This window comes from Coenobita brevimanus, chromosome 67 (genome assembly GCF_032717465.1).
Source record: "Coenobita brevimanus isolate Jiangsu-jjx chromosome 67, ASM3271746v2, whole genome shotgun sequence".
Lineage (NCBI taxonomy): Eukaryota > Metazoa > Arthropoda > Malacostraca > Decapoda > Coenobitidae > Coenobita > Coenobita brevimanus.
In genome coordinates this window covers 30,935,042-30,960,696 of record NC_137020.1, presented here as the reverse complement: position 1 = coordinate 30,960,696, position 25,655 = coordinate 30,935,042, and the positions used below count along the sequence as shown (strand labels likewise).

The following is a 25,655-nucleotide window of genomic DNA, read 5'->3' as shown; positions in this document are numbered from 1 at the left end:
AAGAAAAAGTAATAATAATAATGAAAATAAAAGTGTAATTATCAAGGCTTTAAGCAGCGGTTGCAAGAGTACATTGTTAATTTATGCTTTTAACTATTCCAGTTCGATAGATTCCGAGTTAGGGCTATGAGAAAATTGTAAAGTTGATTTATCTCCGTTCAGCATCAGCATGACAGCTGAGAGAGTTGGAATACAGAATAATTACTCCCCTGGGCATAACCAGCATACTTATTTATCATCATTTGGTGCATTTAGTGTCCAGACTAAGTAGCCTAGCCCTGACCTCCAACACTTCTGGAGGAGCAATATTGGATTGGATGACTGACTGATTACATTAACAGGAATGTTGCAGCTTAACAGTGGAGGCCATTGGCACTGCAAAACAAGAGTAAAAGCAATGCAAGGATAGGGGATGATGGGTGGATGGTGGGGATCTTGACATAATATTTATGTTAATTCCTCCATATCTTACACAGAATCACTCATGTCTTAGCAGGTGTCTTGGTTGCTTGGTGAGGTTATGGATGCTACAATAGAGGTTGAAGTTAGCATAATATAAGACAACTCATGGTGTGCCGGATCACTACTTAGTACAAGTGTGACCAAAGGGGGGTTATTTTTTTTATTTTTTTGTTTTTTAACTTTATGTCAGATGATTGGTCTCCCAGCTGAAGGAAGTATTCATGCAAAGGACTGAATGACTTTGTATACAAGGTAAAAAGTATATAAAAATAGAAACTTTTGAAGGAAAGGAGAATGAATAAAATTAAGAGACACAAGAAAGTAATTGGAGGGAGAAATGCAAGTTGAAAACATGAGTGACAGGATGGAAAGAGAGGGAGGGAATAAATAAAAGTCCTGAAAGGTGTAAGAGAACAGAGGTAAAGGATTATTAGTTCATATGATATGACAGTTGGTAGAGCCATGTCAGTTGGGTGGTCAATCAACTGAAACAATGATGTAAAACTTAAGGCCTGGAGTCATGATAATCTCCATAATCTGATGGCACAAATAAGGGCACATTAATAGTTGCTTCATACATGAAGCTCCAGCTTTGTGTTAGTGAGGTTTAAACTATATATTAAAGATGCTCATATGTACCGTATTACATGTAGTGAGGTTTTACTCAGCTTGGCTCGTCAAATATAAACTAAGCTGGCACTGTCAGTGAAGCTTAAGCTAGTGTAACTGAGGTTGCATCAGTTTATCATAAGGCTTCGGTGATGTTTCAGTGACACCTGCTGTGCACTGATCTTGAGGCTTTCACACTGGAATACTTAACTTTAGGCATGTATTGAGATTAGCCATGAAATCAGAGGACTCCATGTTGTATATATAGTTAAGAATCCAGTTTCAGGCTATTCAGAACTCAACAGAGATGGCTTGAAGTTTAGCACCATTGCCAGTGAGTAAACTTGAAGTACTGTGCCACCTGCCATGCCCAAACTGTTGCTCTGGTACCAGATGAGGGATGTAGGGCTAATAAGGTGCATGAATTTTATGAGTACTAAGTATGGTCCCAGAAATACAGAATAGGCATGCCAAGTGCATTCTATTTTGCTTTCAGACATAGTAATTGCATTTATGTCAGGGAGATGATGTTCATATACTTTTACACAAAGTACATCTTACAAAAGGTACACCAGTTTTGTTTCTACCACACACACATACTGATGGAAGTGAAATACTGGGAAATAACTGATGTTCAGAGAATATATATTTCCCACTTTATTGACAGAGAAGGTTATTACCTTGGCTGGTGAATACTGCTACTATCTTTCCATACTAGAAAACTTAAGGCAAGATACAAAAATAATCACTATTATATGCAATGGAATGCTCAGTGCTCTTGCTGCGCACAGTTACAAGGAAATACACACAAGTTCTCTGACAACATGGCATTCCAGAAACCAGTTCCACTCACATCAAGGAAAATTATCACACTACAGTCCATATTTCACTGTCTAAATTAACACACATACAGAACACACTTGACTTGTAGCCATATTCAGAGAAGTGTGTCATGCTCTGGTCATATGCAATGCTAGACACTACTGTACCTTCATCATACAGTGTACATGATACAACACATCTTGGGTTACAAGTGTCATCAGAGGAGTAAGGGCTCATCACTCTGAGGCTGGAATCTGATATATTTGGATACAAATTATCCACAGGAGTGAAATATGGCTGCAAACATGGTACTTGACCACACAGTCATTACTCTTAAACAAGAAACAATGTCACAAAGTCACTTGATGATCCTTCTTCAAAGTGACTGTACACAAAGTCCAGGCCAATTCACATTGTAACATCTTATTATGCATCTCAGATTCCTTTTTTCCCAACAGCTTCCAGCAGCAGTTGGAAAGTAATTAGGTGGTTTTGGCACTTGATTTAGCTTCCAGTCCTTAGATAACATCAGCTATACCATGGCCAGTCCCAAAATGAGGATTCCTTAAGAGGAAAGATGGTGTCATTTTTAGATCAGGTTAAGACTCCTACTTTGAAGGCTAAGGTGAAAGTTGTAATTGGAACTTCCTGTTTATTTGCCCATATTCATCCTACAAAGATTTTCAGTCACCATCACATCTGGCATTGACAAATGGAATACAGTACCCAGAATATGGCTCAGTGATGTGGGGTGTTCTTTTTCCAACTTTTACCTGATTCCATAAAACCAGATCCTCCACTGCAATGTCTGATTCCAACCTTAGTGTGACCACATCCTTGACCTTGTAACATAAGAGAATTACCAAACTTTATTATGGAACTTGTTTTCTCATGTACTGTACACTTAATTCTTTCAGTCCTGTTATGTACTTTTCATTTAATTCTTGCCACCTTCAGGTGACGTATTCACTTCATGATAATTAAAAAATAAACTGAATGGCAATTTTAGGCCAGGTTAGAGTGCAAAAGGCATATAACACACATCACCACTACTGCAGATATTTGTATACCTTGAAGCAGTGGTTACCAGAATCCGCCACGAATATCTGCCCATCTGGAGTGAGAGTCATTCCCTGGGGGCCATACAGAGGGTCGGCCAAGGTGTTCACATATGAGAGGAAGGAGCCCTGGGAGTCAAACACCTGCAAGGGTAAGAAATTGTCACATGCACAGTAACTTAAGAAGTGTATGTATGTGGTGAATGGGCGTGTAAGAAAGTGAGTTATGGAAGCTGATGAGGCTGAACTGATGGAGATCAAATAAAAAAGTATGTTACAGGTGTGATATGCACATAAGATAGATGGACTTGATGAATATTTGTTTAAGAATAATAGGTGTGGAAGTTGATGAGGCTGACTGAGCACCTCCAAGAGTAACAATTTATGTCACAGGCATAGTATATAAATATAATGACTGGCATTGCAGGCCAAGATGGTGAATAGATAATTATGATGAATGGGTATGTAAAAAATCAAGTTATGGAAGTTGATGAAGTGAGGGAACTGACAGGACTGCACTGAATGGACCTGATGTGGCTTGGGACCTGACAGATTGGAGTTGATTGGATGAATTATATATGAAGGAGCACAAACCAAGATTTTAGCACCTCTCAACTGTCAGCAGATTGACTAGCAGGTAATCAGACGTGTATCCAATACAAAAAGAAAAATGTGGCGGATGGTTAGGCCTGTAGGTAAAGCTGAGATTTTGGGGGTTTGAAATTTGAGTGAATGACTGTCTGGCCTATTTCATTTGGAAACCTTGATAATTCTCCCTCTCTTGTGCTTCCTTTTCCCTTGTTGGAAGCTACCTCGTCCCAACCTTAGATGGGAAAAAACAGAGTTTGATGATAATAGATTTTGCAAACCGGAAGCGTTAGATAAAGCCTTCATTAATTTACTAGGGGGCTCTGCTAAGATGAAGTTGTCCAACAGAAGAGTAAAAATATATACTGTATAGGTCATCATTGTGAAGGGGTTTATATGGGGTGAAAAAAAATGTGCTACTTGCTATTCAAATCCTGTATTCACATATGTTATAATACCTCACCTCACCTGTGAGTGGGAAAAATGATGTGGGATGATGGTGTACCTTATTCCCCTTTTGCCCTTGAGTACTTACGTCTTCTTAGAACAGTTCTTTGATGCATGCAATGAGATCAACAATGGGACTTTTTACTGTGAATTGATATACAGTAATATATTAGCCATTTCCCATGAATACAGTTGTTTTTAATGCCAGGTAGTTAAATGACCCACTCCAACCTGCTTTGGCCCATCAGGGTTTACTTCTGTGGAGTGGTTGGGGTTTGTTGCCCACATAATGTTGCTAATGGGCGGGGGCTGGTCACTCGCGCCTTTAATGTCTAATGAGTAGCCAAACTTGGGCCTCTGCGCTCCTTGTGGGGTACTGCTGGATTGGATGTCACCTGTTTGTTACATGTGTTACCTGTCTGGAACTTGTGTTACTTGTATGTGTTACCTGTATTCTAGAATTGCCCCAGTCTGCCACGATGATGTTGTCGTGGGCGTCAACTGCAATGCCAGTGGGAGCGTTGAACTGACCATTGCCCTCACCACTTGACCCAAAGGTGAACATGAACTCTCCGTCACAGTCAAACACCTGTGACACAGGTAAGATTATTTAAATGTGCTGTGGTATGATTTAGCATATATATATTTTCTGATTTATTTCATAACTAATTTGGCCCAGCTATCTCTCCATCTTGAATGATGAGTTGCAACAATAGATTAACACAAGAATATGGTGGTAGTCACAAAGATGTACTATGAAAAGGATGGTACAGGCGTTGCATTTTCTTATTTTTTGCCGAGCTGCATGAAATAAACTGCAAAATAACGAATGTTTGGACCATGCTGAGGTGAAAAAGAGTATAATGATGAAAAAAATTTTAGTAAAGCTTAGGTCGGTTTACACGTCGTAATGTATGATGGTAGTGGTGTTACTTGTGGTGGTGATAGCGGTGGTGAGTGATATTGGTGACAAGAATGATGTCAACAGTAGTTATGATACTATACTAATGACTGACGATAATGTGATTATGATGATTATAATGATCATGATGGGACTACAATGCTCATGCAGCTAACCTTTACACAGTGGTTATGGAAGTCGGTGATAGCAATTTGGCCTTTGCTATTGATGGCGGCAAAGTGAGGCCCGGCAAACTGGAAATCATCAGTGCCCCTGTTTCCAAACTTGTTGAGCAGCTTGCCGGACTGCTGGAAGACACAGATGCACGACGCCTTGTTGTCCACCACGATTATGTGTCCGTTGTTGTCCACACATACGCCTTTGGGACCTGTGGAAGGAATTATGTGGATAAGCTTTTGTCCATTGCTTTAAACCTTTATTCCCCTGCAGGAGTAATGTGGATGTCATTGAATGTGTTAAGAGAAATACTTTCGAGATGGTTTAGCCATGTGAAGAGGATGGAGAATGAGAGACTGGCTAGAAGAGTGTCGCTAGAAGAGTATATGAGTGAGGTGGAGAGGGAAAGGAGAGGGAGACCAAGGATGAGATGATGGGATGGAGCAGATATATATGAGAGAGAGTGTGTAAGGTGAGGGAGGCCAGTCAAATAGCAGAGGACAGGGTGATATGGAGGCAGTTTGTTTGTGGCTGCCCATTACAGGTTTAAGGCATCTGGCAATAGACATGGAGGCTTTAAGGAGTAGGGCTGGGCAGTTGTCCAGACATTTAAAAGTAGTTGCTCTTCCCTCCATGGCATTTATTGTCGTAGCAAATGTTTGGTCCATGAGACAGTCCTTAAGAACTATATTAGGAACTCCTCACTTCTAAAAACTGTCTGAAGGTAATTTTACCCTCTTGGTGATTTTTATTTTCCATTTTTGTGATACATCTGAGTATTGGTGAGGTAATAAAGCATGGCTGTTGGTGCTGTCTTAAACATTGCTACTGATGTCATCCTTCAGTAACATGCAACCTGTGTAGTATGAGTATGCCATCACACTCCTCAGGATCGGAAAGGAGGTCTGGCTGATGATAAAAACTGTGTAGTCTCCTTCAAGATACAGACAACTCACCCAATAGTTTTCCATGGCCAATCCTGTTGACATACTTCCCAGATGGTTCAAAGATGGACACCCACTTGTTTTCATAATCAGCCACAACATAGTTCCCATTAGGCAGTGCAGCAACGCCTGTAGGACGCTGCATTTGACCTGTACTCCTTCCTCGTATCCCAAACCTGGTGAAACAAAATTTACACTCTTAGGCTCCTTTACTTACTTGTTTCTGCTGAATAATCATCTGGTGTTAGCAGGAACAGAACATTGTACTGGAGTTGTCCCAACCATAAGAGTTAATGGCAAATGTAGAGATGTCACCAAACCAAATTACAACAAATGGATACTAAGTCACCTACCTTAGCTTACACTCCCCACTGAGGGTAAACACCTGGATGCATTGGTTGTTGGAGTCAGCTACTGCAATGCGACCATCTTTGATGCCATTGTATGCAATACCCTGAAACAAGTTTTTATAAATTAAAATATCTGCTCACACTTATAAGTCCTCAGTAAATCAAGCCAAAATTACCTTCCTAGGATAGTACCTCCACTGCTACCAATTTATACTGGAAAGTGTATGGGAAACAGCTTTGATATTTTGGAACTCACCAAAATATATTTATATCATATTTGTAGTGAAATACCTGGGGGTTGACGAACTCTCCCCGATTCCGTCCCCTGCGTCCGACCCTAAGCAGCATGTCATCCTCTATGGGATTGGTGCGGCGGGAACACGATGACCGGTGGGACAGTGGCCGTCGTGAGGCTCTGGATGCACGAGAGGTTACCTGCGGGAAGGAGGTGTTGCCTTATCTCTGTCTTTGCCATACTCTAAAAGTAAAAATATGAACAGCCAATTCATTTTACCCCATTTGGGCTCCAGAAAACTATGGGTGTAGGAGGGCCAGAGGCTTAGCTACTGTGTTCCATAACAATGAAGATATGAGAGGCCACTTTTTAAAAAAATACCCGGTACTCAAGAAGTATAGATGAAGGAAACATACCAAATACAGAAAGAACAGAATTCCATACACCAGACTACAGGGCTTTATTGAAAATAAATAAATAAAAATCTGTAACAGTTGGACTTGAGCTGCTGTGGGTTGAAGTTTGGGGGGAAACCAATTTGGGGAAGTGAATTGTTTGTGCAGCTTCACAGATTTTAATGATCTGCATTAATGCATTGAACAACGTAAAAAATTAGTATACTGAACTGTACAGTACACTGTTTACTTTTCAGTACTGGTATATGTCTAAGTTAACTGGTAAGAGGTGTGTAAACTAGCTTGCCTGTACTGATAAAACTGACGAGGAACAAAACCACACACTATACACCAGTATGAAAGCTGGCATTCCTGAGTTACATATCAGGTGTGGATAACTAAACCCCTTTGCTCACTCAAGGTTTTCTGTAAGTTTGTGTGACATGATCAGAGAAAATGCCGCAAGGGCAGCCTTGTCTCGCACACAAAGGAAAGCATTCCCATTGATTTTATCTGCCACAGAAATTGGTAATATTGGTAGAAATTATATACCATCATTTTTGTTGATGTTTATACTATATGATATAACAAACTAATAAACACACACAAAACTGATGAGTAGGGTACAGTGAAATTACTGAAATGCAGTGAGAATAATGTATTTCCACATTTAAAAAAAAAAATCTTCACAATACCCAACCACAATATTTTGTCAGAACCTTGCAAGAACTAAGCATGTGTTTAATGCAGAATTTCCCTAGCTTTCACGTGGTCTTCAGAATTTTGATACAACCAATAGTTTTCGAGTAAATCACAAAAAATCATGCATGCGCATCCCTCCCTCCTCCCACTGAAAGCCGGGAGAAAGCCGCCTATTTGAGAGTGTTGGCTTTGAAACAGACCCCCTCCCCTATGATGCAGCAAAAACTGATGCACTTCATGCTAAAACTTAATTTTTGGTGAATATTTTTGTCCAAAATTGCATAATCGGCATCCTTCAGACCAACACTGACAAGTGCATCATTGGTTCCTCTTCAGCCTAACACCATTTTGACTCATTTTGTCATTGTGCACAAAGGGGTTAGCTGTCAAATTTAAAAATGTCTGAAGAGGTTGTGGATACCTGTGTAGAGTGAGAGTTCTGCCTGGTCATGAGGGTGTGAGGTGGGAGGGAGTACCATAAAAGCCTATTTCATATTACTCTTTCAAAGTACAGAATGTTTTAAAGGTGCAAAGAAGTTTTGGATACCTGTGTGGAGTGTGAGGTCTGCCTGGTGAGGGTGTGGGGTGGTAGGGAACGTTGTGAACTGCCACTGTCCTCCTCCAGTGCTGCTGTGGCAGACAAGGAGAATGGGCTGCCATTGACGTGTTGGCCATACAACATCACCTCCAGGGAGTACGTACCTTCCGCGGGGGCAGTGAATGCGATCTCGTAAGTACCGTTGTTTAGATCCAGCACCTGTGGAGAATGAGAGACTGATTAGGAGATAGTATGGGAGTGACAAATGTAAACCCCTTTGGGCCACATCTAGTGACTGCTCAGCGTAGTAATGTAAATGGTTACCAAATTATTCTAAACATTATACTGAAAACTGTTTTCTGAAGTACTGTGAGTCTGTATCTGTACTAAACAACAGAATTTTCTTGCAGATTACCTGTGGAGGTGTTACTTCGATATCCCTGGGGGCACTGGGACTCCTGCTGGCTGGTCGGGGTGAGGTGGAGGCCCGAGGTGAAGTAGAGCCGTGTCGAGGAGCGAGACTGGTGCGGGTGAGGGTGGCGGTGACATCAGCACTGCCACATGCTGCCTTGTCCCCACGATGGTCACGTGTCACAACAGTAACAATGGCACCACGGCCCACTGTCACCTGTGTCACAAGTGGGGTAAACAGATCATCCAGTTTATCTTTTACTTAATTCAGTATAAGGTTTAACCATGTTATCATGCATCAGAAAATTAAAATGGGATCATGCTTCACTATCATCGTGTGTTGTGAAAGGGGTAAATAAATTTATCACCATTATCATGATCATCAGCATCTTGACATTTTTAGACATTTTTCATTTCATTTAGTATAATTTCCACCATATCAGTGCTGTATGACCACAACTTTAGTATTTAATCAAAATCTTTAAAATTTTGCACCTACCATTAGCAAGTGTATATACTGTACTGTAATTTAAATATGGCCTAAAAGTAAGAAGTACAGTAGAAAACTTTCCTCTGTTCTTCGGTTTCATTTATATACAGTACTATATTTTGTCATAATCTAAATGCACCAGATACAGCATTCAGTGGCTTCTAAGTCCTATCAAAGAGTCTAGCAGCATTTTCACCTGTCTCAAAGCCTCCCCTGTGACATTGGTCTGATGAGGGACAGCGCTGTTGCTCTGGATGCTGCCCACATGTAGGAATGCTGTCTTCAGTGGGTCTATATTCCCAACCACAAATCTTGTGAGAATGCAAGAGAAAGTTAATATGCTTCATCAACATTTTCAGAGAAGTATAGTATTTATATGGTATGTATGATGGTCACTGGTATAATCACAAATATGTACAGCATTTTCAGTTTGCTGTTATTCTAAAACTACACAAAAAATGACCACTGCAGTAGATGCTGCTGTAAATATTACAGTGCAGTATAGTAACATGCTGTAATTCAATACACATAATAAGGGCACTGTACGGTATCATAAATCTTTTTGAGGGAAAAATAGATGTCAGAAACAGGTTTCATTTGACACAATAAAGTCTTTGTTTTTGTCCATAGTTATAAACCAAGTAAACAAATAAATGCTCATTCTCACTTAACATGGCTGTTCTCATGAAGTGCTGGTGGGCTGTTTCTGTTTGCATTGTGGAGAATCATATATTATTGTTCAACTTTCGTTACAGCTCCGAATTCAAGGAGAGAAGGCAAGCTAAAGTGGACAGAGTGTAGTAAGTAATTCTCACTTAATATGGCTGTTCTCACGGGGTGCTGGTGGGACGTTCATATTTGCATAGTCCATGAGTCTCTCCCCAAGCTGTTTCCGGACCAGAACTACCTCCATGGCTGGGCACCGTGTTAGGGCCGCCTCAACAAACTCACACCCACTCTCCACACCATGCACCCATGCCTCCAACTCTTCTAGTTGTGTACCTGTGCAGGAAATGGGAATAATAATTAGTCACAAAATTATATCATACTCTTTGAGTGCAGGAAAGTGTTAAAAGTACCCGAAGATGGTTTGGCAATGTGGAGATAATGGAGATTGAGAGGCTGACTATGAGAGTTCACATATTCTAATATTCAATTCCAGTTGTCAAACAATTGTATTCAGTTAAGAGTGACTACTGTATAGTAGTCTGAGAGTGCTAACAGTGTAAAAATTCAGTCTCTATACCTAATGTCTGCTGCTTTTCTGACTCAATGGTGTTGAGTGAATTGATGAGTTCTGTTTGTCGTTTGTCAAGGAGGTCATGGAGTGTGGTGAAGCAGCGTCGTATCTCGGCCTCAGCACCTGCCCGGCGCTCCTGTAGGCTGCGGCACACATCCTGGATATCACAGATTGCCTCCTTCATGCAGGGTAGCTGTTGGCATAAGTGGTATAACATTAGCACTAAAGAAGTTTCATGGCATCACGATAGAGTAAAATATTCGTCATGATGGGTCTTAGTGGTAGAGATGTGATCATGGTCAGACACATCTACACCACTTTCATTTCTCATTGTGATGTTCAACAGTATGATTATGTTCCCATTCTAAGAAAATGAAACCACCAGATTTGAAGGTATCATCAGTTCTGCAGTCTGATTACAGGTAATGCGTATCCTGCTAAGGGTTGGTAAAACCATCGAAGGGAATTAGTTTAGTGATGATTTTTGTCAAGTTTTGGTAGTGTTATAAAATCTTCAGACAAAACTGGAATAGTACTGTAGTTGATTCCCTGACTACCAGCAGTAACTCTCATATAAATAACAGCTGCAGTGAAAGTGACCTACATGTGTGTGTGTGTGGTATTCCAGGAAGGAGACTTGAGGCATATTATATTGATCTCAGCATTCCAGTCCAACCATGTCCACTACGTCAGGGATTTTTCTCTTACATACTGTATGCTATATTGTCATGATTATTTTGTTGACCCATTTAACTCTGATATAGTTTTTGATTGATGTCTAGGGTGAGTGTTAGCAAAAATGCTACCATGTACTGATATAACCACCTGTCTGGTTATATAAATGCCCTTCAACCCTTTCCCTGTCCCGTGGTGGACTGCAAGAAAACAGTAGCTTCAGCCTGTAGTCCACCAGGTTCATGTCCACCTGGAGCAATAACAATGTACAAAACAATACTAAAGCACCACATGCGGAAATATACCAGAAAGGATGTGGGACAGGGAAGCCTCTAAAGCTCATTTCAGCCTAGAATCCACCAGTTTCATCTCCACAGGAGCTTGGGGTCACTGCAACAGTACACAAAAGACAACTAATGCATCATGTGGAAATGCACCAGAAAGGAAGAGGGACAGGGAAGCCTCTTAAGCTTATCAGAATAAAACCTTTAGTGAGCAGAGGGCCAAACCTAGATTGGGATTCTCACTTATGATCAATACCCTACTGTAACTTGGATTGGTTTTTGCAGCAGGAACTTGAACTATGGAAAGATTCTGCCCTTTCCTTTCCTTTCTCTTTCTACAAATTTGAGATGCAATTTTTTTCTCAAGTAACTCTTTCCTCCTCCCACAGAAAAAACAAAACATAGAGGAATATTGTGCATTCACCTTAAAACCAAAACAGACCACGGTTACAACAGGGAATAGATCATGAAAATGATCGAGAACCCCATCCCTGAAAACTAGTCTTCTCACCCAGTGTGTGGAACCCATGGGGAACATCATCATCCAACTACTGGATATTTAATCTATACATACCGGTACCCAGAAAAAATAATGGAAATGAATGTCAGTTAAATAGCTAATGTCCCCTGTCTTGCCTACATGTTCAGCTATGGTCAACGGTCCTTTAACACTCGGGTTCTGAACTAACAAAGCCAGATTACAGCCCTTCCAATTGCAGTGAATATTACTCACTGGGATTTTGTACGAAAAACGTGGATACTAAGTCATGGTTGCTTGAAATATAAGCCATAATTATGAGGGAACGAGTCCTTGGTTACAATTTGTGTCTCCTTTATTACAGTCATTTATCATCCAACGTCTATCATCAGCTAAGCTGAAAGGGGGTTAAATATCTCTGGTGAAGTATCAAGGATCCAGTAACAAATTTAGTTATGCATAACCCTAGGAAGCTGGAGAAACAATGCCTGTTGCTTTAGTACTGACTATATCATACAACCTAGTTCGGACAATCAGGTTTTTTAATATATGATTCCTTCATTCTTTCCTCCTCCTCCTGTCTATGGGTACACTGAGTGACAAGCCAAATGGTTTCCTGTACACCAGGAAACCATTTACTATGCTGGGTGGTAACCATATAACCAAACTATGGCGCCTGGTGGCTGGGGTTTACTGCTCATGTAATGCCACTCAGGGAAGAGTGAAGGTGGTCACTCTCATCTTAAATGTCTGGATCAACTTGGCTAGCTCCGGGCTCTTGCGCTCCTTATGGGGCGGCATAGGATTGGATGATGGATGGTTTGGAATTCCAACAGGCTAGCTAGCTTAAAAAAAAAAAAAAAAAAAAAAGCTTAGTTTTACTTCAAATAATATATATAAAAAAGTTTTTGACGTACTAATACTGATAGTGAAAAATTAACCAGTATTGATGAGAATTCCACATCCAGCAAGTTAGAAATTATGAAAAAGAACCGAAAGACCGGTGGCGTCGTTTGAATCGGGCGGCGTCGCTTTTACCTGCATGGTGACCCTATCAATGAGCTGATGCATGGCGGTGCGGTGCTCGTCCACGGCGTCAGTCAGGTGTAATGTGTTGTGCGTACGGTGCTCGATGTCGGTACAGCTGCTACATACTGCCGTCTCACAGTCACGGCAGTAAAATCTCAGTGTTTGCCCTGGAAGGAGATAAAAATCGAAGATGAAGTGGTCCGCCATCGTAACGGTCTTCAGCAACAAGGAAGGTAAGTTGACATCACCGAATTTTTGTATATACTTAGCCTATTACACAATGATTTATATATATATAGTTTCTTGTTGCCCTCGTGACCTCGGAGGACTTACCAACTTCCAGTAAAATAGCCCTGGTTATAATAATTGAATCTCCCCCCCCCCCCCGATTTGAAAGTTCCGTTGTAGGGTATTTAAATTTTCATCCACGGAGGTTTAAAATTCCTTCCCCAAAGGTTTTAATTTCATCCCTTGAGGTCTGTAAGTTAAGTTCAATAACTGTTTATGTTCATTTAAGCTTCAGAGGGTTTCACTGGTATTTTGTAGTCTAGCATGCATTCTTCTGTAGCCTGCGTCATTGTTTACGGTAAGCCACGGGTGAAGGCTTCTCGAACTTTCTTCCTCGGCCTTATTATACCTCTGTTTCCTCATTTATGCTACTCATTTCTTTTTTAAGGCCACTGTTGATTACACAAATAACATACAAGTGAAAATTTACGTGTCATATGGAAAAATATATCGGTATGCAAGAGGTACAGTATTAGGGAACCTCAACCGATAAGAGTACGGTAGCGGGTATGGACGAGAGGCGGAAGGTGTGATGTCAAAGCGCAGTTTACTATACTCCTCTTACTGTAAACTTTGCCCTGATTTTTTTTTTCCCCCCCAGCTTATTTCATGTAGCTCTGGCAGAAAGAAGCAATGCTACGGCACCACATACTATTCACAGTATATACTTCGTGACCAGCATCAGTCTGTCAGCCAACTCTTGTAGCGCAGCATAATTTAAGACGGAGCGCTGGGAATCTGAGGCCAAGTTAGAACAAAAAGTATAGTTTGCATTTTGAGCATTCGTAACACTTGTTCAGTCTGTTACACTTCCAGAACCCCTGAATAGGTTACCGATGCAAATCACGCAATATAGCATCGCAAAGGAAGAAACGTTCGTCTTATACGAACAAGGTTCCAACTCTTCTTACGTATAGGCTCTGGTACACTTGTATTACCATTAGCAACTGTCTTCTCATATCCACACTTCTTTTGCTGTCTTCTTTATCGATGAATTTGGCATGCCGTTATCGAATCCGCGAATTTAAATATTTTTGAACTTACCTCTCACAGCCTAATCACTAACTTCATTTATTTATGGCTAGCCAGGTGTGATTTATGAGGAGCGTCTTGGGCATTGGAAATCAGTAGTACGTACCTCATCGGTCATTGTGACTTGCCTTCTTAACAAATCCTTTGGCGTTTGGATAAAATATATATCAGAATTGTCCCTATCAGAGGGATGATAATGACAGTTTCTATTTAAAGTACATTTCACTACCCTAAACCTGCTTGAATTCATATTGCATTCACTGTCATTCATCAGTATACCCAGTTCACATCTATACACCTAATTAGTTTCCTAATATATTCAGTGCAGGCCGTACTCCATACTATATTGTTTTTACTCAAACCTTGAATCCTGTTACAAAACATTAACGCTGAAATATGGTGCTAGCCATCAAGAACTGCAAAAGTACGTAAAAGTTTAGCACTGTCTTTGTCTGGCACTGAATTATGTGAAATAAGCTACAAAAGGACGAAGATTTCAGCCACGTTAAGAGAAAAGAAATATAGCGCTCGTCCAAAATCTGTGGTAGCAACATGGCCAGTACGTGGCAATGGCAACAGCTGTAAATGGGAGATGCTCAGGGTGGGCGAACCAGCAGGGAAGGTGTTGATCAGAATGTGAGATGTGGGTGTTGTATTCCTTGGCGCAGAATGTCGCATGTGGGTGCTGTCTTCCTCGGTGCTGTGCGGGGTGGTGTTTTTAGGAGGCCCACCAACATTTCTTTCTTAAGGGCGATGTGGATTGCATGGTTATCTCGTCGCTAGGATGATAATTTGCATTTTTTTAATCACAATCAGTTGCCTTACGTATATTTCAACTCTCGTATAGAAGACTATATATTTAACTGTTTGGCATCCTTTTCTAACGAATTTGTACAGAGGGTATTTTCATCTTTTCACTTTTTGTTTTTTTTTTAATCACCACCACCAGTGACTTTCAACTCTAAAACGAATGAAGTTCATACCGTAGATGTCTCTAAGACCCCTTTAACTGTACCAGAATCTTCAAGGTAATTTTTTTCTTGTATGTTATTTATGTGAACTAGAGGTAATACGAACTTTCAGAATGATGATATGGTTTACCTTGCATTTACCAGACACTTAGCTTGGGAGTGCTAAGTTGAGGAGTTAATCAAGGCGATAACCCCTTCACGTCTAAAAGTCTATGAGGCTGAATAATAGAAATAGAATAAAAAGACGTCATCTTACTGAAGGGGTGGTAATCTCTTGTATTTATTTACACTTTACTGATAATGAAGAAAAATATGGTAAGGTGAAATACGCAGTACCTGTGATCGATAAAATGTGTGTGTGTGTGTGTGTGTGTGTGTGTGTGTGTGTGTGTGTGTGTGTGTGTCCACAATAACAGCATATTGCAATTCAAGGCACGCCTGGAACATGAGCGGTATGTGTAGGCTATGTACGGTTGCTTGATACTGCACAGCCACACCTTCCCGTGTACCGAAACTGCTTAATCTCAAGGGGAGGATATATTTTATTTTCTTGCTAACTCTAGACGATTTCATTCAGCTTAAGAGATAAATTTCGTCACTAGGAAGATTATGTAAGCTTCATTTACTCTATACTGTCCAGTCTCACATACTCTAATATGTTGCAGTGGCTGCAGCAAGAGAACTTTTTTTTTTTTTCCCCCTTGTTATCTCCACATGACTTTCTTCAGTTTAAAGACTTCGCACTGGAGGATTTGTAACTTAGATACCCATCATTAACCCGTTCAGTAGGATAAATCTTTCCCAAGTTAAACACAATCGTCAGTTGATAAATACCGGTAGTGGAGATTGTGCGCGACAGCATTAAAGGGGTTAAGTGAATATATACTATAAATTATTTTACAGGATAAAATTAAACTAATGGCGCAGTTACTTCATACAGTAAGCCCCCTGTTTATGATTATTTACAAGCTGATGAGCATGATAAAGGCGTGACTTACTGTTTTTACATGTTAACTTACACAACTGAAGAGAAACCTTTTCGAAATTCACCCGTCTTGGGCTTGCACTTCCCCGATACTGTCTAGCGCCATCACGCTTTGACTTTCTAGGTGATTTATTTGTAAAGGCATAGGTTTATCCATTTTTTAGTTAATTTTTACAGCTGATGAGAAGCATGTCGAAATTTTAAGGCCTGGATGTGAAGTTCCTCGATATGAAAGTCGGATATAATAAAATACAAACACACACACAACGTTGGAGTGAGAGAAATGTAATTACGATGTACGATGGGATTCCCGTCGATCGAATGAGTGAAAAAAGTCTTGATCCTGTTGATGTACCTGATTTATTTGGAATGGGTTAAATATAGTCACATCTCGCTTGTACTCCGTCGCAACTACTGAAATGGATGTCTGAGGGGAAGAACTTGCATTTTCCGATAATTATAGGGGTTATTATTATTATTATTATTATTATCGTGTTGGTGGTGATAGTAGTTGTAGTAGTCGTATTTTACATTAAGAAATTCCATGAACTCTATCCTGCTTGAATGTGACTTGAGTTACATTTAACAACCACGTCTGTGAATTAGTACGTACAAGCCACAGCGCACATTAAAAGGAACCACGAAGACTAGGGTAACCATTAATTGATCCGGTTTGGTGTGAGTAGCTGCCTGATACGGTATCAAAACAACACTTGAATCTGCGTACTGTTGCTATGATACAAGCACAATAAGAGGCCACTGAACACGAGGACGCCATTTGATCGTATTCTAGATAACGCTGGACTATTTAAAGCGGCCTGAACGTTCTCTGGTGTGGCCTGGGTGTGTGTCTGCCTGATATTAGACTACACTGGGAATACATAGTTATGAATAATGAAACCCCTGTAACTCAGTGATGCTTTTTTTCATTATAATTATTGCAGCTAGCGTCTGACCATTGAAAGGGACCTGAGACTAGCGCTGCTTGGGTTCATATGTCCTGTTGCTAGGAAAACCACCAGGCACATATACAGTAGCTAACACGATGGCGTCATTCTTACATTCCTACTGCCACCAAACGATTTATTCAAGCTTGGGGAAGATTTCTATTAAATTACCGTACATGACATGGCTGTATCCAGAGTACCCGGTACATTTGAATATAAAACATCGGTGGCTAATTTTTTAGAGTACCCTTCTCATTTTATTGTAACTTACTGATATCAGACTTTAATTCAGCGTGTGAATGGGTTAACGAAGGCTGCATTAGAACTATCGTCGGATCTGAATAAAACCGTCAGGAGGCAAAATATCATCGTAGTGAAGGGATCGATGAACTTCCTTTAGCATGATAGGCACAACTGACTTTGAGAACACGTTGCTTTGGTTGGGTATGTTGTTCGCTGTTACCAAGACTTATTTTTTGGAATGATTTACGGTTTCTGAAATAAATGTTACGGCTCACGAAGATTTAAAAAAAAAAAAAATCACAGTAACAAACTGGAAGCTGTCATTAAGTCACAGTAAAAAATAGAGTGCTGTCATAAAAGGCTTCGTAGCACCTCTGCCTTAACGATTTATTTATTTTTTAATATCGACTTACTTGGCAACAGTAGTATACAAGAGGATACTGCTGTGTAATGCGCAGAATTAATCGCAAAGGCATAGGTGTTAAGAAATCCCTCCCCAAAAAAAACTTAGAATACGATCCTCCCGGTATTATGTTGATGTGATTCCTTTGTTTGGGGTCTCACTGGCACCCGTAGAACGGAGACATTACCACACATAACACGGAACAGCAGAATAACACCACTTAACGACGCTAAATAAATAACACTAGAGTAGTACAATGTGCTTGAATACTGTGAAATCCCTTACAACGCACCACAGGAGACTGTTTTGGTTTGTATATGTGGTGCCGATTCGTGCGAGATGTAATCCGACATTCTTGCCAAGCGGAGACCGGCTCACACACACCCTCCACCAGCAACACGGCCAGACTGAGCCAGCTAGCTATTTGGCTGTCTCGGTTCTGTTTTCTGTTGCTTCCAACGGCTGTTTCCCAGCTTCTTCCTTGCATTGGAGGGAAACTATGATAGCAGATATCTGTGCCACTTTAATAGCACCAGTTTCTTAGGATTAATGACAGAAATCCCCCGGATCTTAGAACACTATAGCCTTGTTCCGTCTCGTATGAAAGTTCGAGTATTGGCTGCAGTTTAGTTCTGATGCCCATGATCTGCTTTTAATAAACGTAATTCTTTTCAGTCACAGCTTTATACTGTGTACCGTGTACAATGTTAAGTAAAACATAAGTGTGAATGGAACTACTTGTTGCACTGTGTAGTTTTTATGTAGAAAGTTTTCGTGGGATACCGGGACTAATACGCACCATTAAAAAATAGTAGGAGCCAAAATTACGAAGTGATGTCACAGGGTAATAAAATGTTCGTTTGCAAAACCCTTGACACGTTAGTATAGTGTCTTTATATTCACTCCAGGTATGTACCGTACAGTTACGTGTATGGTGTTCCTTATACTGTGGTAATGGAGTACATTTCCATCAACAGGGCTAGAATTGCACTTCTTTAACTAGCATGAAGAGCCTGCAAAGTTAACTATACGTTTAAAGTAATCTAGAATACAATATATAGTGTGAAACAAAGGAAGGGAAGAAGGGATGGAGGAAGGTGGTGGGGAATGTAAGTAGAGGGAAGGGAGAAAAAGAAGAGTGACGGAAGATACGAAATTGAAGGTACCGTAAAATATGTTGCAGACAAACCATAGCCTAAACCTGACCACGGTAACTCCTGCCAACGACTGACATGCAAAAATTCTATTCGCTTATTGCGTGGAGATTTAAGGATCAAGAATCTATCTGTCTATCGATCGATCTAGGATATGTATGAGAGATGGGAGCTTAGATTACGTACTAAATTCTCCAAGCTAGGGAAATAATACGCTAGATAAAATAATCTGTCTACAGTGTGTGTGTGTGTGTGTGTGTGTGTGTGTGTGTGTCAGCATACTGCTTATCACGTATTTGTTGAACTTTACCTTTATAATTCTGGATCATTTTATTGTTCCAATTACTTGCAGTGTATCATCCCCTTCAGTCCGACGAATTTCTTTTTCATTTACTGTAGCCGTCGGACGATTTGTTTTTTTTAAACTAAGGAAAGTCTTCTCGTTCTGAATGGGTTTATGACGGCTCAGTATAACCTTTCCTACTAGAAAAGTTTTCCCAGGCATAATAAAACTGCCAGACTGTAGCATGAACGCGAGTTTAATAATAATGATAATAAAAATGGACATATTATACAGGGGCTGAAGGGGTGACATTAACCACTGTATGGAGTTAAAAGTCCTATCTATCTTACCCCGCGGTCCTCCACTTAGCGTGAAGTAAGAGCACATGGTGACTTATCTCTGAGCATGACTGGGACATGTGTATAGCTTACACCCTAACTTTCCCGTACCTCCACCGCCATCCCGTCTCCGTCATCTCTTAGAATCATCCCTCCCCCCCAACTCCTCTCTCCTCCCTGAATCTTCTGTCACTTCCCCTCTCCTTGCATCCTCCCTCCCCTCTCTGCATCCTCCCTCAACTCCTTTCCTCTACCTCTATGCTCCTCACAACTTATTCTCCCCCCTATCACCTCCTCTCCTGTCTTAGCATCTTTCGCTCTCCTTGCATTCTCCTTCCTCTCTGTATCCTCCCTTCCCCTCCCTTTATTAGCTGCTCAGCCCTTCATCACTTGGTCTCCCTTATTTGCATCTCTCTTCACCTCCTTCAGCCATCCCTCACTCCTCCCCTCTCAGGATTCATTTCTTCCCTTCTCTTCTTCTCCTCCTGCACTCTCCCTTACCCCTCCTTTTCTCCTCCTCACCCCCTCTCCTCTCTTCCATCCCCCCTGCCTTCTCCTGCATCTCCAGTCCCTTCACCACTTCCCACCACCTCCTTCAAGCGTCCCACTTTTCTCCTCCCCACAATCCTCCCCCTTCCCATCCTTCTCCACTTCTCCGGCCTGTCTCTCACTCTCTGAACCCTTTTCTCTCCCCCTTGTCTTCATGTATCCCACCCTTTTCTCGCCTCGTCTCCCAGCATCCTCCCTCACCTCCCTCCTCTTCCCATTATTGAGAGAGAGAGAGAGAGAGACAGAGACAGACAGACAGACAGACAGAGACGTTTCTCGCTAAATAACTTCTTGGAACTAATGACGTCTAAAGCATCTCACTAGACCTTGGTCTAAACTCTAAAGGATGTTGCGTGGTGGTAGTGGGAACGCTCGGATGAGAGAGAGAGAGAGAGAGAGAGAGAGAGAGAGAGAGAGAAGAAAGGAAGGTAGAAAAGAGAAATGATGGAAGAAGAGGAGGAATAAGGGACATAAATGAGAAAAGGGAAGAAGGGTGACAGAGAGAAGGAAGGAGGGTAGACAGGAGAAAAAGCTAAAAATTAGGAAAGAAGGAAGGGAGGTAGGATCGAAAATGACGAGGGAAAGAGAATGAAAGTGGACAATGGAGGAGAGGGGAGAAAAGTGAGAAGGAAGAAGGGAGAAGAGGGAGGGGGAGAAGACAGGAAGGCAGAGGGGAGGGAGGGTGAAGGAGACTAAAAAAAATACCTTCCTGCTAATAATACCATCTAAAAACGTGGCCAGAGAGAGAGAGAGAAAGAGAGAGAGGGAGGGAGGGAGGGAGAGAGAGATTTGCAAAAGCTAAAATGTTTTGTAAAATACCTAGTTGAGATAGACAAAGATAGACGTAGGTTTACATTAGATATATTGATAGGCATGACAAACAGACAAACACACGGACTTGCACGAATATGTAGATGGGGTAGAAATAACTATGGTAGAAATTCAGAATAACAGACTGACAGGCAGCCATTTACAACTAAAAAAAAAAAAATCATGCCTACCTTAATACGATTGGCAGTGAAGGTAGATAGGTAGACATATATGAAGTTGGGTAGGTCAGGTAAGTATGAATGTAGGTAAATAGGTAAATAGACAGGTTGGCTACAAAGTTATGGAGATATTGCATACATACAGACACTCATAAAATTTTACCTTGATGCGATGGGCAATAGAGGGTGGTCGAATCATCCTGGTGGTGGTGGTGGTTGGTGTGGTGTGTGTCGTAGCCGTTGGTGTGTGGCGTCTCCCCCTCACTCTCACCCAGACTCACCACACTGTGACTCTCGCTGCCAGAGTCCTGCCGATGGGGAAGAAATAATAAGAGTTGGATAAAGTTTGCTAGAGGTCTTGTTCTCGGGTCCTGTCAGTGGAGAGGGAACAAGGTAAAGGACACTTCGATAGTTGGATACACCCAGCAACACACCCCAGATACACATCAGTACACATCAGGCACACCCGAGACACGCCCCAGATGCACACAAGATGCACCAACTCATCCCTGGGAAGGGGGATGCGACAAAAAAAAAAAAAGGTTGCTGGGTGTATTAGGTTGCGTTACGTTATGTTTGGCTGCGTTGGATTGGGTTACATATGTGCTGGAGTGATATTAAGTTGCATTTGAATGAATTAGGCGCTGAACCAGGTAGAATTCTGCGAACGGCAAAGAAGTCAGAGTCAGTTAAGCTATAAAAAAAAAAGTGAGTTGGGTTAGGTTAGGTTGGACTGGGTTAGACGGCATTAGGTTGGATTTAGTACGGTATATTTTGAGTACTGGTCAGGTTAGTTTACGTTAGGTTAAGTTGGGTTGGGTCATGTCAGAATTAAAGAGTGGGAGAGGGCAACTTTAGACCAGTTTAGATTAAAAGGAGTATAGGTTAGGGCAGGTTAGGCTAGAATGGTACTGGAATCCTGTGAGTTCATATTCGTGGTGAGTCTGGCTGGGTCTGTGGTGGCAGTGGTACGTGTGGATATTTCATGTGTTAAAGACGACGCCCTCTGTCCCCGCCACAGAACAACACAGTGCTCGGCTACTGTGCTGAATGACACACACACACACACACACACACACACACACACACACACACACACACACACACAGTCATGTTAATATGTCCTTTGTATGTGTGTGTGTGTGTGTGTGTGTGTGTGTGTGTGTGTGTGTGTGTGTCTCACTCTCTCTCTCTCTCTCTCTCTCTCTCTCTCTCCTGTGCTGCGTGTCATACGAGTTTCGAGACAGCTTGTAATACAGGTATCAGGGGTGGGATTGCCAGTGTTAGGAAGGGGAGAGGATTTGCAGCTTCCCTGTACCATCACTTTTAATTTTCTCTTTACGACTCGAAGGGAATACGTGGTAAGTAACCTTTGTCCTTTATACTCATGAGCCCTGTAAGAAAGTGAACGTAATATAAACACATGTTACAGACACACCAAGTCTCAGTAAACAAGACGCCACGTGACTGACTTTATGTTTAGTGGAATAAATAAATAAATAAATACATTAATTCTTTCCTAATCATTATCTTAGTTTTTTTCCCTGATGAGTAACATTGTTTAGTAGTATAAAAATAAAAATGAAAATCGTCGTAATGGAGTTAAAGCCTCGTTTAGGTCAAGAAAAAAATACGCTTACCGTATTTGTGTTAATAATGAACAAGGTATAAAGTCAAAATGGATTTAATTGAAGTCTAAAACGGGAGCAAAGTAGAGAAAGAGAGAGGTGACTAGGTGTTGATATTATTTTAACCACTGGCTTTGGGGGAAATGAAGGGTGGGGTGGCGTGTGTACCAATTATGCCTGGCCACCTAGGTAATTACTAAACTACACAGCTAATTGGATCGTAATTACGCCGTGACGAGGGAGATAAAGGCCAGTGGAATTTGAGCAGGTTGCTCTGGTAATTACAGATAACTATACATTCAGCTGCCTTCTGAATATGTCTGCATCTTTATATGTAACTGCTTGTATATATATCTATCTACCCATCTATCAATCTATACTCGAATTTTTGTATGTATCTGTCTGGACGTATCTGTACAGTATGTATGTCTGCCTTTGCTCTCTCTCTCTCTCTCTCTCTCTCTCACCTACATATATTGTATCTATATACCTGTTTATGTATTTGTTTCTATGTAAGCTCGCGCGCGCGCGCACACACACACACACACACACACACACACACACACACACACACACACACACACACACACACACACACACACACACACACACACACACACACACACACACACACACACACAGCGATTATCGTGTTTCCGTGAATCAAAATTGTGATATGTAAGGATATAATAAAAGCAATCAGTGAAATCTTTGAAGTAAGGACCGGATCAAATTACTGATGATGACAATTTGGTTGATGATGATGATGATAGAATTGGGTTTGACGGACGAAAATGATGAAACAGTTGTGATGATGACGGTGATGGAACGGGATAATAATAATAATAATAATAATAATAATAATAATGATGATGATGATAATAATAATAATGATAATAATGATAGTTTGAAAGTAAATAATGTTATTTAAAGCTTACACTGGATGGGGATGAACTTGTAGAGGGGTTGAAGAGCTTTGGTGAGCTTGCGTTAGCGTAGGAGAACTTTGGTGAGCTTGAGGTAACGTTACAGAGCTTGGGAGAGCTAGAGACGCCACAGGAAAGCTTGGGAGAGATTAAAGGCGCATAGGAGAACTTTGGTGAGCTTGAGGTAACGTTACAGAGCTTGGGAGAGCTAGAGACGCCACTGGAAAGCTTGGGAGAGCTTAAAGACGTATAGGAGAACTTCGGTGAGCTTGAGGAATCGTAGGAAAGCTTTGGAGAGCTTGACGAGAAGTAAGAGAATTTCGGAGAGCTTGAGTTTGCGTGGGAGAGCTTTGGAGAACTTATCGTAGCGCAGCAGGATTTTGAAGAGCTTGAGTTTGCATAGGAGAGCCTTGGAGAGCTTGAATTGGCGCACAACTTTGAAGAGCTCGAATTTTCGTATGAGAACTTTGGTGAGCTTGAGTTTGCGTATGAGAGCTTTGGAGAATTTGAGTTGTGGGAGAGCTTCGGAGAGCTGGAGTTAGTGCAGGAGAGCTTTGGTGATCGTTGTGTCGCGTAAGAAGACTTCGAAGAGCTCAAACTAGGGTAGGAGTGCTTTGGTGAGCTTGATTTAGCGTAGGAGGGCTTTGGAGAGCAAGAATTGGTGCAGCAGAGCTTTGGTGATCTTGATGGCATATGCGAGGGTTTTGTGGTGCCTGAATTAGTATAGGAGAGCTTTATAGCACTTGAGTTGGCATCAAACGGCTTCGGAGAGCTTGAAGGACCATAGCAAAACTTCGGAGAGCCTGAGGTAGCATATGGGAGCTTTGGAGAGCCTGGGGTAGCACTGGAGAACTTTGGTGAGGCTGCAGCAGCGTCGGAGAGTTTTGGTGATCGTGGTTGAGCATCAGTGAGCTTTGGGTAGCTTGAGTTAGTGTAAGAGAACTTTGGAGATACTGAAGTAGTGTTTAGGAGCTTTGGAGAGCTTGAATTAGCCAGGGAGGGAAGCGCTGAGGAGTCTGAGGCTTCGCAGGAGAGCTTTGGAGAGCCTGATTTAGCGTAGCAGAGCCTTGTAAAGCTTGAATTTGGGTAGGAGAGTTTTGGGGAGCTAGAGGTTGTGCTGAAGAGCTTTGGAGAGACTGAAGTAGAGTTAGAGTGCTTTGGAGATCGTGACGGAGCATTGGGTATTGAAGAAACTGGCGAAGCTTTCATTTGAGGAGAGCGTTGGGGAGGCTGAGGTGAGGTGGAGTTTGGGGAAGTATTGGTAAGCTTGAGTGAGCTTATGGGTACACCAGGGAGCTTTATGGAGCGCTTGGGAAGAGGCAGGGAGGTTTTCGTGGCACTGTGGAGCTTCATTGAGCTTTGGGCGGTGTTATGATGCGGCGGTGAGAGTAACTGACGTCCGTGTGGGGGTGAGCTTGAGGGAGCTTTGAGTGAAGTTGAGCTGGATTGAGAGCTTTGGTGTGAAGTGTTGGAGGGAGGTTTAAGTGGAGGAGAGCTGAATGGGGGACAGTGTGAAAAAGGGATGTGGTGTGAGGGGTTGGATGGAGCTTTGATGAGAGGTGCAGAGCTGGATGGTACCGAGTGTGAGGGAAGTGAGCTTTGGGGAGAGTTGTGGAGGGAAGAGTTTGATGGAACTTTATGTGGAGGTGAGCTTGAAGGAGAACAGTGTGAGAGAGCTTTGAATGAAGGAGAGCTTGAAGGAGGGGAGTGTGAGGGGGCTTTAAGTGGAGGAGAGCTAGATGGGGGCGAGTGTGATGGAGCTCTGAGTGGTGGTGAGCTTGGTGGTTGAGTATTTGAAGCTGGAACGGCTCCAGGGCTCATTGTTAGGTCAAATAGAGCTCTCCCAGTTGTCTTAAGAGCTCCCTGAAACTCTGTAACGCTTTCTCTTGTGTTTGTTAATGTATTTTTGTTATCTTTATGGTTAGAGCTTTTCGGGTTATCTGAGATCTTAAGATTTTGAAGCTTTTTGTCTTAGAGCTCTCGAAGGTCTTAATGAACTCCTAGAAAACTTTTAACCATTTTACTTGTCCGTTCTTCGTCAAAGATTCTCAAGCTGTATAGCAGAAGCTCTCCAGATTGTCAGT

The 25,655-nt window shown here is 41.6% G+C and overlaps 1 protein-coding gene across 2 annotated transcripts; it reads right to left on the bottom strand.

The window, feature by feature from the left end:
- Positions 1–853: 853 nt before the first annotated feature.
- On the bottom strand, positions 854–25,601 carry LOC145405526 (tripartite motif-containing protein 3-like). Of its 2 annotated transcripts, XM_080276870.1 has the most exons (14): positions 23,584–25,601; positions 21,181–21,325; positions 12,845–13,002; positions 10,376–10,562; positions 9,945–10,131; positions 9,326–9,440; positions 8,644–8,856; positions 8,238–8,447; positions 6,650–6,793; positions 6,362–6,462; positions 6,021–6,184; positions 5,064–5,275; positions 4,435–4,575; positions 854–3,095 (listed from the first exon to the last, which is right to left on the bottom strand). In XM_080276870.1, exons 1-14 carry the CDS (start codon positions 25,390–25,392, stop codon positions 2,943–2,945), a joined length of 3,939 nt encoding a protein of 1,312 aa, XP_080132996.1. In that variant the 5' UTR covers positions 25,393–25,601; the 3' UTR covers positions 854–2,942. The 2 variants fall into 2 exon arrangements, with proteins under 2 accessions (XP_080132996.1, XP_080132997.1); XM_080276871.1 differs by lacking the exons at positions 21,181–21,325; positions 23,584–25,601 and adding an exon at positions 17,997–18,063.
- Positions 25,602–25,655: the final 54 nt, after the last annotated feature.